The sequence below is a fragment of the Dendrobates tinctorius genome, unplaced genomic scaffold (assembly GCF_039654945.1).
Source record: "Dendrobates tinctorius isolate UK_male_01 unplaced genomic scaffold, ASM3965494v1 ptg000084l, whole genome shotgun sequence".
NCBI classification, from domain to species: Eukaryota; Metazoa; Chordata; class Amphibia; order Anura; family Dendrobatidae; genus Dendrobates; species Dendrobates tinctorius.
The window spans coordinates 44,283,066-44,299,992 of NW_027361752.1; the positions used below are offsets into that span (position 1 = coordinate 44,283,066).

The 16,927-nt window shown below is 44.9% G+C and overlaps 1 protein-coding gene across 4 annotated transcripts in view; it reads right to left on the bottom strand.

Annotated features, from left to right (window-relative positions):
• Nucleotides 1–1,263: 1,263 nt before the first annotated feature.
• Nucleotides 1,264–16,927, bottom strand: part of PATL2 (PAT1 homolog 2) — a 95,843-nt gene continuing 80,179 nt past the window's right edge. For all 4 annotated transcript variants that reach the window (XM_073584606.1, XM_073584607.1, XM_073584608.1 and 1 more), the window contains exons 16-20: nucleotides 11,768–11,927; nucleotides 7,441–7,581; nucleotides 3,232–3,329; nucleotides 2,316–2,465; nucleotides 1,264–1,671 (exon numbers count right to left, since the gene is read on the bottom strand). In XM_073584606.1, coding sequence (XP_073440707.1) covers nucleotides 1,632–1,671; nucleotides 2,316–2,465; nucleotides 3,232–3,329; nucleotides 7,441–7,581; nucleotides 11,768–11,927 — 589 coding nt within the window. In that variant the 3' untranslated portion in view covers nucleotides 1,264–1,631. The remainder of the gene's footprint in view (nucleotides 1,672–2,315; nucleotides 2,466–3,231; nucleotides 3,330–7,440; nucleotides 7,582–11,767; nucleotides 11,928–16,927) is intronic.

Consider the following 16,927-nt stretch of genomic DNA (forward strand, 5'->3'; position numbering starts at 1 on the left):
TTCGATGCTTGTCTGCCGGTATCTTTACACCACCTAACAAAGAATGATGGGGACAGAACCATCACTGGTAGATCAGTCTGTCCCATTCGGTAGCATGTTAGCAGCATATCTGCTAAGCACACGGCATGACATACAGTATATATACAGGTGCACGTACTAGTCTCTCTCATACTCCATTCTTCAAAGATTATCACATGGTTGAGGCTTTTTTTACATCATCGACATCAGAAACTACTGGGTGCCTTTATGGGATTGGGGGCACTAGGCAATTGCCCAGTTTTCCCCTCCCACAACGCTGGCTCTGGTCAGATCTTTGCAGTCATCTTCAGGGTTTATTCAGGAAAGCGGTTAATGGGCCCATGTTCTGTTTGTATGCAAGTTAGGTAGCATACAGAAAGCAGACTGACCAATGCAAGTCAGCATGGTATGAAGAAAAACTAACATTTGTCCAGTGTCCTAGGAGCATTATTTTTTTTTTTTTTTTTTTTTTTAATACACCACCTTGTGCCACTGGAGTAGCCTATGTGGCCTGAACTTACCAACATGCCCTGCAACATCTCAGGGCTTGTCTCCAATCGAGCAGATCTGGGACAACATTGGTAGGAAATTCCAAAGGTAGCTGCCAGCAGTGGATCTTTATGATCTGCCCAAGTGTATTCAGTGTGGCAGAACATTCCTCAGATGACCATTAATAACCTCAGTGATAGCAACTGAGGCGTGTAAGTTCAGGAATCTGTGCACATTGTGCTCAATTGAAGTTTTGTAAAATTGTTTCCATTATTTTATTTTTTCCCCATCATTTGCATATCATTAGCATGTTTAGTTATCCTGTGATATAGTGCAAGAGCATCTTAATGAGCTTTGATGCACCAAGATGAAGGGTCATCAGCAGGCTTCTGGCTGCCATGGCAGCCTTCCTAGATGGCATTGCAGGGGAACTGATGAGCATCTGGACACCACAGTTGGAATTGCACCACTTGCTGCAAAAAATATATAAAGTGGTTAAAAAGCTGATTGGAGTTAGCTCCTGTTGCTGCTGTTAGACAGATGGATGTATAACGCAGGCAGCACCTGCTCTATGCGCAGCAGGTTCTTCTCCATACACCTGCACTACGATGAATGTGTAAGTCATGAAGGGTGTAATGGGATATTCCAATTTTGTACATTTGAGACCCAAAAGATCGATCCATCAAGGACATGACTTTCAATTAGAAGTTTGAGTGAGTATTTTCCACTGGCAAGTGACAAAAGGTCGTAGACATATGACACTTTCTCGGTTTATTTTGCATGTGCTGTACATCAGTAAATGCTGTGCAAAAATCTCAAAAAAAATATATTAAACATTCAGCATTTATACCCCCCTTTTTATTACAGCATTAGTATTTTTTTCTTCTTCATTTGATTCAAACATTAAAAGGAACAGGTCCTCCTGACCGCCAGCTCCTTGACGTTTGAAAGTCACATCCAACAAAGCAACAAAAATATATAAAAAAAAAAACAAAAAAAAAAAACAAACTTCCTTTAAAACAGGATTAAATATCTAAATTTACAAAATGGAAGCTCCACCCATCCTTGTGTTTTTTTTGGGTAAGTGAAGCAGGAGCCGAGCCTTCTGTTTCAGATTCAGCATTTCATGAAGTCACAGCTGCATAGGGGGGTGCTGTGGGACACCTGGAAAGGGAAAGGAGCCCGATTAGATCTTACAAAAATAATATATATCATCTCTATCTATCTCCATTTTTTTGGGGTTAATTTTTATAATAATCATTGTACAGTAAAAGTATTCTGGCAACATGAGTCACAATGCAAAGCTTAAAAATTGTGTACATATATTTTCCTTCATTTCATTAAGTATGATATCAAGTATTAAAACAGTCAACGCCTATATCCTTCAAAAGGGTTTCAGACTATAGTCTGAAACAAGTTTGCTAGATCTTTTGGCGTATAGGAGTGGAGATTGTTTATACTTGGCAAATCCTTTTATAGTGCCATTTTAATTGACTATTTCAAAACAGTAATGCCCTTTTCTCCAAATTTTTTCTTGCGGCACCTCAAGTCTCAGACCTTCATATGGGTGAGCAGACTTTCCTACCCTCCTTTCAGCAATGGAGCACTTGGTTTCTGCATAGAGAGCTGACGTTTCATTGATACCTTTTTGGGGTAGACATGATGTTTTGATTACTTAATTTGTGAATTTTCTTGTGGGGAGAGGATGTGGGAATACTTTACATTTCTACTTATAATTACATCCCCCCTCCCCCAAGGGATGTGGGGTGCCCACTGGAACTAAAGCTTTTCTAGGCTTGTCAGCTTACTCCATTTTGTCCTCAAGTTTATGGATCGTCTGCTTGTCCAGGTAGCGGCAGAACAAGGATAGCAGATTACTAGGCAAGAAGAGCGGTTCCACCATGGATGATTTGGAGACATGGGAGAGTTCTTTTGCAACTAGGAACACTGTATCCGTCCTGGAAAGGAAGAAACACAATCTTATTAGATTGGTAAAAGAATAAGTGACTGCTCCATCTGGACAACCAATTGTCTCAAAAAGGCAGAGCCAGCAAAGAGCATTTTTGCTATTGAATGATCACATTGAAGGTTTGATCTATACGTTGAGATTTTGTTTTTAATAGCATTATGAGGGGTTGCCTAGGAATATTTTATACTTTTACTATGTGCCTAAAAAGCTAAAACCAGGCAGGTATGTAGTTGCTAAAAAGGCAACTACCTGCATGTTCTATCTATGGCCCAGTCAGAACAGTCACTGACTGCCAGCAAGTCAGCTGTTCCAGGTTAAAAAGAGCAGCACTTGTTCATCGGGCGCAACTGTCAGTGTCATGCAGATTGACACTAGGGAGCCGGCAGATCAATCGGCATGAAGTCTGCTGTCACACCATTAGAGGAGAGAGGAAGAAAAGCATCTGCTTTCTCGATGTGATGTCAGGATTTACCTGCCAGTTCGTAGGTCAGTAGTCAAAAAAAAAAAAAAAAATTAAGGGATTATTCAGGGCTATTTAAAAGTATTTGACTTTCAGAAAACATTTGATGTACCGGAACTTATTTATAGTGGTTTGGGTGTAAGGACCCCCAAATGACTGCTCAGCTAAGGACATCTGCCGCTTCATTCACGGTTCTCCGAGATTTTCAGTTGAGCAGGTCTTTAGCCTCGGAATAATTTGTATAGGTCTAGACTCAATTTCTTGTGAAGTTATCATAAAAAGTAAAAATATTTACCATATTTCAAAGTCTCCAATGCAGGGCTCCATCGGGGTCTCTGATGACAGTAGGCTCTCCCCATGGCTCAGTAATGCATACAAGAGAGAGATCCCAAACTGTATACAACACATACAACTAAATATAGAAACTTTTTTAATAAAAAAAAAAGAAAAAACAAAAACAAAGGTTATTTTACCGGTAGCCGGATTATCCGGAGCCCATGATGGCACACCTGAGAGAGGGGATCCGCCCAGTCAGGACAGGAACCCTACTGAAGATAAAAGGGCGGTACCTCTCCCTCACTTCAGTTGGTTTACAGATCATGAGGCCCCCCGGGTTAGTACACATGGTACATTATATTTATCTAAAAAAGCACCCAAACTATAGTGTGCACCAAAAGGAGTGATGGGGAAGGGGGGGGGGGAATATACAGGTGCCATCATGGGCTCTGGAAAAACCGGCTACCGGTAGGTGACCTTGTTGTTTCCCCGTCTCCCATGACGGCACACCTGAGACTTTTGTAGAATAAGACACCTTAGGGAGGGACCACCGCTTGCAGCACCCTTCTACCAAAGGCTAGGTCAGTAGAGGACGATAGATCAAGTCGGTAGTGCTTGAAAAAGGTCGAAGGTGAGGACCAGGTAGCAGCTTTACAAATCTGCTCAATTGATACTTCAGCCTTCTCTGCGCAGGAGGTAGCCACGGCTCTGGTGAAGTGAGCCTTGATACCTTCAGGAACTGGAGTGCCACTCGCAGAGTTGGATTATATAATGGCCTCCCTGATCCATCTGGCAATGGTACTTTTAGCTACCCCATACCCTTTTCTACTACCCTGAAAGGCTATAAACAGGGATTGATCTTTCCTCCACTGACTAGTTATCGTAATATAGCCCTCCTTACATCCAATGTATGGAACTTTTGCTCCCCAGGGTTTCTAGGATTATTACAGAATGATGGCAAGGAGATCTCCTGAGTCCTATGAAACTTTTGGACCACCTTGGGGAGGTAGGCCGGGTCTGGTCTTAGAACCACTCAGTCATCCAAGATTTGCATAGATGGAGGGCATATAGATAGAGCTTGTAGGTCACTCACTCTACGGCCGATGTTAAGGCTACCAATAATACAGTTTTAAGTGTGAGTAGTTTTGGTGACAGCTCTTGTAATGGTTCCAAGGGATCTTTGGTTAAAGCCTTTAAGACTAGATTCAGGTCCCAGGGTGGTATCTTTGGGATAATGACCGGCCTCGACCTGCCACAGGACTTTATGACCTGGGACACCCACCTATTGGATGCTAGGTTGCAGTTATATAGGGCCCCCAGAGCTGAGACTTGGACTTTGAGGGTGTTAGTGGCTAACTCGAGTTGTAGTCCCGCCTGTAGAAACTCTAGGATAGGTCCCACTGGAGCTACGTCTCCTAAAAGGTCCCCCCAAGAAGTCAAGGAACTTTTTCCATGTTCTACCATAGATTCTGGATGTGATAGGTTTCCTACTCTTCAAACAGGGTGGAGACTAAGCTTGGTGAGAATCCCTGGCGACTCAGTAGCACCCTCTCAAATTCCAGGCTGCCCAATGGAAGCCCTTCACCTGAGAGTGGACCACTGGTCCCTGGGTAAGTAGGTCTGGAATTTCCAGTAAGATCCATGGATCTGTTACTGACGTGAGTCTCAGAAGGGAGAACCAAGACCTCCTCGGCCAGAACTGAGCTATGAGAATTAGTCTCACTTGGTCTTCCCCCCCTACCTCTGACCTGGTGTCATTGGGGAGATTTTTTGGAGGAAGTAGAGGGCCCTTTAAACATATAGCCCGATCCTCTCCATTCTTTAAAGTCCCAATTTTTCCCTATCTCCCGGGGGACGACCCCTGTTAAATCTTCTCCGAAAGGGCTGCTTTTTGGGTTCTCCTGGAAATCGGGGAAAGCCTTTCTTCCTAACCCCACATGCTCCAAAATTTCCTCATTTTTTCCCGAAGATGAATTGGCCGTCACATGGAATGAAAGTCTATGTTTCGATGGCAAATCCCCCGGACACCATTTAAGCCACAGGGCTCATCCTGCCACATTTGACAAGCTCGCCGCTCTAGCTGTTAATCTCACGGAATCTGCCGAGGTATCCACTAGGAAAGCCGTTGCTTCATGTACCAGTGTCAGATTAGACAGTATTTCATCCCTAGGAGCTTTATCCCTGATCTGGTCCTCTGTTGTAGCCAGACCATGAGGGCACGGGCAGTACGAGCACCAGCTATTGTCAGTTTTAATCCACCTGCCGTTGCTTCCCAGATATGTTTCAGGAACCCATCTGCTTTTATCCGTCATTTTGAGGGCTGCCTTTAGGGAGCCTTTCACCTCCTCTTGTATGATAGCCCTAAGGCTAGTTACAAAATCAGGGGTCTCAATCAGTATGGTTTTATTTATACATTCAGCACAGATTTTTCTGCTACTGAACCACCAGCGGGTTTTTGCATAGGGCACATTTGACCCCTAGTGATCAAGCAGAAATACGGAACCCCATTACCATAATGGTGACATTCACGTAGATCACTCACCACCGCTGTCAATCAAGGGTACCGATTTCAGAGGCTGATCAGATGCACGTGTGACTTTTTTCTCGACGTCGCAGCCCGTTTACGACTGCCACTCCTACCACTCGAGTGGCTACTCCTGGTATGCCGGCGGCTCGGCAAGGCATCTGGCGAGAGCTCCTGCAGAAAAGGCTGCTGCTGCTCTTCTTGCCCCACTTCCATTGAAAAGCTTTGGGCATGAGTGAGTCTTCTGTGGTCATCCCTCTTTCCAAGAGGGATCCACTGCACTCTTCGCCTCCTCTGGTGCCCATTGACAGCCCCTCCCCCCGCCATCGGGATGATTTGCCAGCCGGCGTTTCTTCGTGGGCGCCGCCATCTTGGATCCGGTGCCACCCCCCGACGTCACGCCCCGAAGCGGCCACCCCTCCTGGATGAACTGAAGCGAGGGAGAGGTACTGCCTTTTTATCTTCAGTAGGGTTCCTGTCCTGACTGGGTGGATCCCCTCAGGTGTGTTGTCATGGGAGATGTGAAAAGTCAGGTTTTTAACCCCCTATACAAGGTACTGTTAATGCTGTGTACCAATAAAAATTACAACAAAAAGGTTTTAATATGTATGCAATTCGGGCTGGATGAGCATTTAGATTTATTTTAATATGAACTGACATAATACAAATAATGTTCCAAGCTCCATAGAACATGGTCGTTGCCCATAGACCTAGTGAGACCAGTGTAGTGAAACATGCGTCGATGTACCCGTGCGCCCTTCTCCTTGTATTGCTTCCCGATGTGCATTACTACTGACCTCTCTAGGTTCATAGGTAATGACCATGTAGTCATCTATGTCTATGCACTACTTGGTTGCTGCCATCAAGTGTATTTACCATAATACTCTGCATTCATGACTATGCAATCCATGGGTTACATATGACTGTTATTTATTCTTCGCTTCATTTAACAGTGGTCGCCATCTAGTGTGTTTTTTTTTTACCAAACCACTTATTCTAAGATAAATAATGCAAAAAAAAAAAAAGTGACTGTCATAAACCCAAGCGAAACATGTTATAAACGCAATGTGTTGCTTGGGTTATTTATGACAATGTCACCTTTTTTGCCTTATTTATCTTACAATATTTTCTACTTGTCACATTTGGGTCATAATGTGTCATTTTCTATACATTTTATGGTGCTTACAAGGTAATTTGTATTTTTGCTATATGTCCTTTATGGCCAGTTGTTTGTTACTGTCTGTAGCAAATTTTTGTATATATTAGCTCCTGACACCTCCACACCCCCAGCAAAAAGTCAATTTTGCTAGGGGTAGATGTGGCAAGCCAATAAATCAATTGCCCCCCCCCCCAAAAAAAAAAATAAAAACAAAACAAACCAAACCAAGGCAGACATTACAACTCTTTTAGGGCCATAATGAGAGCGAGTCCAGACCAGTCATTCCCATATTATAAATGGAAGAACCAGTGCTGGAATCCGCTCTCCATAGGTCTTCCAGTGTAGAAGTTAACCCAAAAATGATGGCAGGAGATTGTGCTACTTAATCCAACTTCTATAAACATACATCCCCATCTCTGTGCCCATCTTGGAATTTTAGTATTCTTAACTATGTGTATAAAAGGACTTTTTTTTAGTAGTTTCCCCGTCGGTCTATATAAAAGATGGTAACTGAACTCAAATCGGATCGGTATATGAACGAATACCTGGTTCCGAAATGCTAGAGTGAGCGGTAAGTCCGGGCTCTCCGGCAAGGTCTTGGTGAGCTCTTGAATTACTCGGATAAGCTCAGTAAATGGAAGCCCATTAATTATAGAGGTAAGTGGTCCATAAAGAACTGAAAGAGACTACGAGGACAAAATAAAAAAAAAAAAAATGATGTTTAGGATTAGATAATCATAAAGAGGTGAGGGCAAACCACCATAGGAGTGTGTAATATTTCACCACTATGTAGCAGAAAGACCAGGCAACCAATGAACAGACGTGGTGCTGCATTTTGAATAAAGCAGCCATGTTTTTCAAACCCCAAACATCAATTTGGTTCCCGGAAAAATGCCCACAGGAAAAATGCCCACAGGAAAAATGCCCACAGGAAAAATGCCAATTGCAGCATCAAAAAGTTTAAGAGCTTTGATTTTTGAGGTGCAAGGTGAGAATGTTCACATGATATGTGATTAACTTGTGATTTACAGTTGATCTTGTGTAAAACTGCAAAAATGAAGATCTGTGTTTGTAGCAGTCTGTCATTATCAGCAATAGATCTAGTCTGCTCTCGTCTCTCACTGATTCTGCCTTAAGGTACCGTCACACTTAGCGATGCACCAGCGATCCCAACCAGCGATATGACGCGGTCAGGATTGCTGGTACATCGCTAAGTGGTCGCTAGTGAGCTGCCACACAGGCAGATCTCACCAGTGACATAGCAGCGGTCGGGGGTTGTTACTTACCTGTCAGACGAGGCGATCCTGACGTCCTCCCGCCTGCGTCCACGCGTCGCTCGTCTCCACAGCAGGAAGCTGACGACGAGAAACGGTCCAGGACGTTCTCGCGCAATCAGCGATAACCAGCGGGGGAGCGGTCGGCGGCAAGTATCAGACGTAGCGATATCGCTAGCAATATCGCTATAACGTCACAAAAACCAGTGACGTTATAGCGATATTGCTAGCGATATCGCTTAGTGTGACAGGCCCTTTACTCCTCCCACCAGCCCAAAACAGAAGCACATGCAGAACCAGCAGCAATGTGATCCAGAGGAGCTATCACTGCTATCAGTACTCACAAAATTATCACTGTATAATCTGTGGAGTTACATGGGACTGCAGGTCACATGTAATACATAATCATCTCAGTGGGAGCCCACCAAAATCAGGGTGCTGCTGGCAGAGATATTTTGTCCTGGAAGCCCAGAAGGCACAGCAGAAAGGTGAAATTCTGCCACTTGTACCACCTTGTGTACTTGCTGAGAATGTATGTTTTTGCAGTAGTGTAACTGGAGTCCGATGGGCCCCAGTGCCAAATTTGGACCTGCCCCCCCACACACACACACACACACACACACACATTGGTCAGATGTATGGGCCCCTGTAGTGTTCTAAATTCTATAAAGACTTATGAATTGCTGCTTTCATTATGTAGTAACGTGTCACCCATCCTGATATATATGCCCATCATCCTGGTGAAGATGTCCCAATGCTGGTATATATGGTCCCCATCCTGGTATGTATGGTCCAAATGGTCTCCATCCTGGTATATATGCCCACTTCCTGGTATATATGTCCCCATTCCTAATGTATGTGTCCCCGTTCTGCCCCTAATGCATAATTAAAAACAAAAACATTCTACTCACCTTTCCTCTGCTCCCACGTCGCCCAGTGTCTTTTGTATCGACCGCACAGCCCGGCAGCTGACATCGGAGTGTGCGCCATTGTCATGCGCCGCTCCCTGTGGCTGCACCTCCGACGTCAGCTCACAGCCACTGCAGTGCAGCATATATCGCAGTGCAGGGACCCGACGAGTCTCTGCAACACCATGCATGTCATCTAGATCTGCGTCTTCAGTGATGACGGAGATCCAGCAGAAGCAGGTATCTGTACCCATGTGCCTGCTCGTGGCCTTCAAAACAGTCGTTGCACGTCTGTTTTTTTCTGTTGGTGAACCAATAGTCTTACCAATGTGTGTTCCCCTCAACCTGTGTTGTCTGAGTGGTGTTCTATCCGTGGGGATAGAGTGCAGGCGTTAAGTGGGATGAGACCTGGTTTTTGCGGGCTCTCGATAGACAGCCAGGTCAGCAGACAAGAGCCCCACTGACCGGTGTGCCTCCATAGTGATGTCACTGACCAGCAGAGGAGCCGGAAGTGCCAGAGCAGCACCGCTCTCCTATTGATTTCAGTGGCAGTGAATCTGGCACCTTCATTTCCTTACCTGTCCACTTATGACTACCAAGAGTAAGAGTGAACAGATCCTACGTAGTTATACACATACTGCAGGTGTAGGCAGGCATAGGATGAAAGAAAATGCAGAATGGATTTGATTAAGGGTCTCTAGGCCCATACACACCACACAGAGTGGAATTATTTTTAGCACAGTGGACTGACAGCTCTTAACAGAATCTGTACTCTGGGACTAGGTATGAGTGAACCGAACCTGTAGATCCCGGAGCAGTCAGCTGGGCCCAGAGACCTGTGGTGAAATCCATCCTGCATTTTCTTTGCTGCCTGTGTTGTGCTGTATTGTATTTCAATGGAGCCCATGGAAGTCAACTGGGTTTCCTTGTAGACTTTATTTCACATGTTCCTCCAAGCGCTCCCCCACCCCCTTTCTTTCAAATTGGCAATCGTGTCATTCCTTTTGGTACAACCCCAGTGAACAAACGCTTTCCTGCTGTCACCCAATTGTGTTTTGGTTAGGTCCCCATTACATTTAGCGATGCACCAGCGATCCCGACAACGATACGACGCTGTCAGGATCGCTGGTGCATCGCTAAATGGTCGCTAGTGAGCTGCCAAACAAGCAGATCTCAGCAGTGGTCATTACTTACCTGTCAGACGTGGCGATCCCGACATCCTCCCGCCCGCGTCCACATGACGCTCGTCGGCGCCAGCATGAAGCCCAGCAGCAAGCCGCCGCCGAGAAACGGCCCAGGACGATCTCGCGCGATCAGCGATAGGCAGCGGGGGAGCCGGTCGGAGGCAAGTATCACATGTAGCGATATCGCTAGCAATATCGCTGCTGCGTCACAATATCGATGACGCTTTAGCGATATCGCTATGTGTGAAGCCCCCTTTGGTTAAAGCATGTACTTTAATAGATCTATCCCCATATTTTTTATTTTATTTTCAATAAAAGTGTATTTTGAGTTCATCTAAAGTATTCTAGCCAGAGGAGCAACAAAGTTATGATTTACTTGGGGTTTGAATATCTTGCATTTCATACTATCAAAGCAGTGGTGACTTGGAAATGCCGACTGCATCGCTCTTCAGAGTGCCATTCAATTCTCAAAACAAAAAGATAACATAGTTCAAGAACCAACAGAACATTATCATGACTCCTACCCTCAAAAAGCAGAAGTGTGCTTCTGTGCTGCAGAGCATCTCACCTAGAATTCTAAGTTATGCTCCTGCCCTGCAGAGCATCTCACCTATTCTATATTATTCTGTCCTGCAGAGCATCTCACCTATACCTGTATACTATCCCCCTGTCCTGCAGAGCATTTAACCTATAATTCTATACAATCCTCTGTCCTGAAGAGCGTCTCACCTATACCTGTATACTATCCCCCTGTCCTGCAGAGCAACTCACCTAGAATTCTATATTATTCTCCTGCCCTGCTGAGCATCTCACCTATACCTGTATACTATCCCCCTGTCCTGCAGAACATCTCACCTAGAATGCTATATTCTCCTGCCCTGCAGAGCATCTCACCTATACCTGTATACAATCCCCCTGTCCTGCAGAGCATTTAACCTATAATTCTATACTATTCTGCAGAGCATCTCACCTATACCTGTATACTATCCCCCTGTCCTGCAGAGCATTTAACCTATAATTCTATACTATTCTGTCCTGCAGAGCATCTCACCTGTAATTGTATATTTTCCTGCCCTGCAGAGCATCTCACCTATACCTGTATACTATCCCCCGTCCTGCAGAGCATTTAACCGATAAAATATAGTATAGAATTTTGTCCTGCAGAGCATCTCACCTATAATTCTAGATTATTCTTCTGCCCTGCAGAGCATCTCACATATGCCTGCATACTATCCCCCTGTCCTGCAGAGCATTTAACCTATAGATCCATGCTACTCTGTCTTGCAGAGCATCTCGCCTATAACTCACTACTGTTTTCCTGTGGGTATTCATGTCTGTGGGCAATTTTCTGTGGGCATTTTTCCACATCTCATCTGAACATCCTCACCTTGCACCTCAAGTATCAGATCTGAAACTTTGTGATGCAGTTGGCAATTTTCCGTGTGGGCAGTTTTCCAGTCACCCATCAATTTATATGGAGAACATGACAGCCTTAACATCACTTACCTTTTCTGTGGCATCATTTTTAATAAGGAATGATAAGTGCTGAACCACAGTCAGTAGGATCTCCACCGCCTGTTCGCTGTGCAGAAAAGGAAGGAGCCGAGTTGTTAACTTCTTACCCTTCCCAACTAACAGGAGCTGCAAAAACTCGTCTTCAGACTCCCTTAAAGAGGAAAAAAAAAAAAAAAAGCGAACAGCATCAACTGTATTTAAATCTGAATTTGCAAAAAAAAAAAAAAGTGCATGATAGAAGCTGTGCCGAATATGAACTGATGAAGACAGCAGCACCCAGAATACACAGACCTCAAATCCAGCAAAAATTTCAGGGAGGGACAATCTCGAGAAATTAATCTGAAACGTGGATTAAGGCTACAGACTGAATTATTGAGGTGGGGGGGGGGGGTTTGGACATGAACAAAGATTTGAAGACTACAACAAACAGTGCAAGGTAACCTCTAGCATGCACAAGAAACTCTCATGTCAAAAGGGGTTCATAGCACTTTAATCTGTTTCATACGTGTAATGTATAATGATTTGACCTGTCTCTAAGAAAGGAAATCTTGTGACTAGAAGGTTATAGTCAGGAAGTGGGTGGGGAGAGTTTCAGTTTAGCCAGAGGAGAGAAATGTTATGCCGTGTGCTTTAGGAAGAAGGAGAAGAATAAAATATAGTTAAAGTGTTCTCTTGAATTCCTTATACCGTGTGGACATTACAACTGGTGACGAGGATGGGATCCAATCACCTGCTGCTGTGAGTACTATTCCCTGCTTTACAGGCCAGAGCAATTGAGACTCCATCATGGCTGACTATTTACACACGTTCCCACAGTTTGATATGACTGATGTCATTAATCTCTCTCATAACTGGAGAAAATGGCTAAACCGGTTCGAGAATTTCCTGGAAGCTATGGACACAAGAGAAAAGAAAGCCGTGCTCCTGCACTGCACGGGCACAGGAGTATATGACATATACAGCACGTTACCTGCAGCAGAGACAGACACGTACGGCAACTGCACCAAAGCTCTCACCGACTACTTCAACCCCAAACAGAACATCAGATATGAAAGATACAAGTTCAGGATTGCTAAGCATAGACACCCATGTCACAAGGCTAAAAGAGCCAACATATGGCTGTGCATTTACAGATTAGATGATGAAATTCTAACTCAAGTAATTGTCACCTGTTCGTCTAATAACATAAGGTGTAAAACTCTGCAGCAGGATCTCTGCATGATTTACTCAAGATGGCCCGTGCTCTAGAGATAGCAGCTCAGGCCACGCAATGGAGAATGGAAATAATTTACATGTGCATAACATGACAAGCAAGCTGTGAAACAGAAGAAATGCTATAGATGTGGACAAGATTTCCCTCACCACCTGAGCAAATGTCCAGCTATAGGACAAACATGCAGTAAATGTGGAAAAGGGAATCATTTTGCAGCTGTCTGCAAATCAGCGCACAAGTCTCCTCTGTCTATGACAAAGCCCGCAAACATTATGGTAAATCAGGATACAGAAGAAATGTCTGTGGCTGATAACTGTGTTCACTACCTCTGTCACTGGCTCAGTGCAGTCTCCCTGCATCACGCTCACCATCTGCAACACGGATATCAATTTTACCATAGATACGGGAGCTTCAGTGGATATCACAGACAGTAATGCATATGAACTATTGAAAACAAAGCCAGTTCAAGGAGAGCTCCTCACAGCCTGACATCGATCCTGTTAGCGGACCCGTGGTACCACGGCAGACTTGCCGGTATTGGACCCCCTGACCTGTGGTGCACCTCGGGACCCCCGCGGGAGGCTGAATTTTGGTGGGCTGATGGCGGTGAAAGCCAAGGCAGCCAGCCATTTTCAGAAGCGCACGCTCTGGCTGTGAGAAACGCGGCGCTGACTCCCTCCACGCAGCGCTGACAGGACAGTGAGCACATATCCTGTGGATTTGAAGGGGAGTAGCGGTGAGTGCTCTGGAAGATTGGGCCCCACACTCCCCTCTGCTAAATCACCCAGCTAGTCGGTGTTATTACTTCAGGGTCCTTTAGACTCGTCCCTGGCTGCCGTCTCTGCGGATCCCTCCACAGCCATAGGGCCTCTCAGTTAATCCTCAGAGCAGAGTTTCATTCTCCTGTGTGGCCCTTGTGCTTTGTGTCACCCTTGGGACGCTTATCTTATAGTACTGCTGTGCATAACTTGGACCTGGGGGTCTCCTGGACACACCATTTCTGCTACCCGGCTGTGTCATATTGCTATTGAGAATGAACCGCTCCAAGGGAGCAGGAGCAGCTGAAAAACAAAGAATTTGCTAGACCTGACCACTCTGATACTAACTGGTCCCTCAGAAATAACCCCTCACAGACTCAGCATAAAAACAGTCCTTCTGAGGGTGAAGAGGAGAGTGAGCAGGAGGAATTAACCCTCAAGCAGGCATCTGAACAACTGATGCAGGCCATCTCCTTAACTAGGACATCACTGACGGGGAAAATAGAGGACGTGTAAACCGAGGTGGGGCGTCTTTGGCAAGATATGCAGGCCATGAGAGGGCGCATTACGGAGGTGGAGATAAGGGTGTCCAAGGTAGAGGACACCATTGCACCCAAGCTTACGAAAGTAATCCTAATATAAGGCACGTCACTCCGAGTATAGCTACGGGGTGCACAGAAAAAGGGTACCAATCCCAATACAATATAAAGATAGGAAATCTGTCACTCCCAATTGCAGAGAAAAGAAATTTTTTCGTTTTATTCACAGCTTCACCACTAACCGGTGTGCGTAATATTTTTATGGAAAGGAGCGCTCCTTTCCATAAAGATATGACGCACACCGGTTAGTGCCAATTTGCACTTGATGTTTCTACACAGCTCCACACGATCGGCTCTTACTTTTTCCTCCCTGCTACTCTGACCCACAAGGTCTATTGTGAGCATTGACAAGATTATTCCCATGTCTGAAGAAGGTCCAGTGTAAGGACCGAAACGTTATATAAGATTACATGTCTTGTGGAAAATTAAAGCTGTGAATAAAACGAAAATTTCTTTTCTCTGCAATTGGGAGTGCCAGATTTCCTAGCTTTATACGCTTACGAAAGTGGCGGGCTCGGTGAACGCATGGAGGCAAAAAGCAGACGACCTGGAGAATAGAATGCGTCCGAATAACATCCGAGTTATTGGTCTGCCGGAACGCTCGGGAGGTCAACATCCAGAAGTTTCTAGAAGATTGGCTCAAAACTTCTCTGGGAGACAAATTCTCCCCAACATTTGCTGTGGAAAGGGCTCATAGGGTTCCTACAAGACCTCTTCCTCCTGGAGCCCCACCTAGACCTTTTTTGGCACGTCTCCTCAACTGCAGGGAGAGAGGTGATCCTACGTCTGGCTCGACAGAAAAGTCCCATTAAGTTCAACAATGCCACGATCTCAATTTTTCCATGGAACTCCAGAAACGAGCACAATTCATGGAAATCAAGAAGCTACTCCGGGAGAGGAATGTTGTGTACTCTGATCTATCCAGCCAGGATTCTGGTGGTCCACCAGGGTTCTTCTATATTTTTTACGGATCCGGTGGAGGCGGCTGAGTTGTTGCGGTCCCACAAAGGGTCTGCTGCGAAGGAATCCTAAATTTTTTTTTTACTGTTAATCAGAATCCTTTTTTTCTTTTTCTTTATTGACGGTCTGATTGGAGCTTTTTCCACGGGCGTCCGGATTACCAACAATACCGGACACTGAGCCCAGTGATGGTATCCCAGTGTTTATTTCGTGATGTGAGAGCAGGACTTTGCTCCTGTACTGTTTACTTTTCCACTTTGATGTTTTTTTGTAGTGGTTTTATTCTCTAGATATAATTCGTAGCCAACAGCAATTTCAGTTTGCGTGGAGTCTCTATTTTACTCAGATATTGATGTAGGCCATGTCCAGCGGAGTAAATATGGGGTCTGAAATGATATTTATGACATGGAATGTGAGAGGTATAAAACCCCCCCCCCGGAAAAAGATCAAAGTTTTCTTGCAGATTAGACATTACTGCCCTCACATTGTGGCCTTGGTGGAGACGCATTTGACCAGAGATACAGCCCGGTGCATGCAGAAGCCTTGGGTACAATGGTCTGTTCATGCATTCCATACAAGTTACTCGAGAGGGGTTTCACTGCTGGTACACAGATGTTAGATGGGAAGCCAGGGAGACCCGGAGGAATCCTGAGGGTCGATTTGTCTTCGTATATGAATCAATAAATGCCAGGAAATATGTAATTTTGTGTTTATAATCCGCCTCCGGCTAATATGTCCATTCTTCAGAAAGCGATGAGTTTCGCCCTAAATTATCCGGACGCGGATATTATCTGTATGGGGGACTATAATATGGTTATGAACAATTGTCTTGATAAATTGAGATTTGATGATGGAGTAGCTGGGGGGGCTCCTTCGCCGACAACAACCCAAATGTCGTTGTTTATGGAGGGTAGCGGGTGGCTAGATTTGTGGAGAGTGCGGCACCCCGAGTTGAGAGAGTATACCTGCCACTCATTCACTAAGCGCTCCCTATCGCGCATAGATTACATATTCGGAGCCAGCGGTCAGACCATTGCCCAGTCATCCTCAGACTCAAGTACAGGCAATTAAATAACAGGATGGCTTGGAAGTTGAACCCTTTCTGGCTGAAATTGATAGTAACTCCCGATAGAACAATTGATCAATTGCATGGTTTAATTTTGTCTCACCAAAAACCTCAGGATATTAATATATTTTGGGATGCCCTTAAGGCATATCTGAGGGGCTGCTTGTCCTCCACAATCTCTTATATTAAGCGGGTAACCTCAAGAGAGGATGAGGTGGTGGAGCAGCGACTGAAGGATTCAGAGGCTGCATACATATCTAACCAAACCAGTGGCAATAGGATTGAGTGGTTGGCTGCCCAGCGATTATACACCCAGCATATAGACACTAAGTCACCAATCCTATTTTGAACTGGGAAACCAAGCAAGTAAACTTTTGGCCTATCTGGTGCGCCAACATAATACTTCTAATACAATATTGCAGATCCGTAAGTTGGATGATTTGTTGGCGTCTTCAACTGAGGAGATTCTTGGCTGCTTTTGTAATTATTATAAGTCATTATATGAATCTAAAAGTGGCTCTGATAATCTGGAGTGTTTGGATTACTTGTCGGATG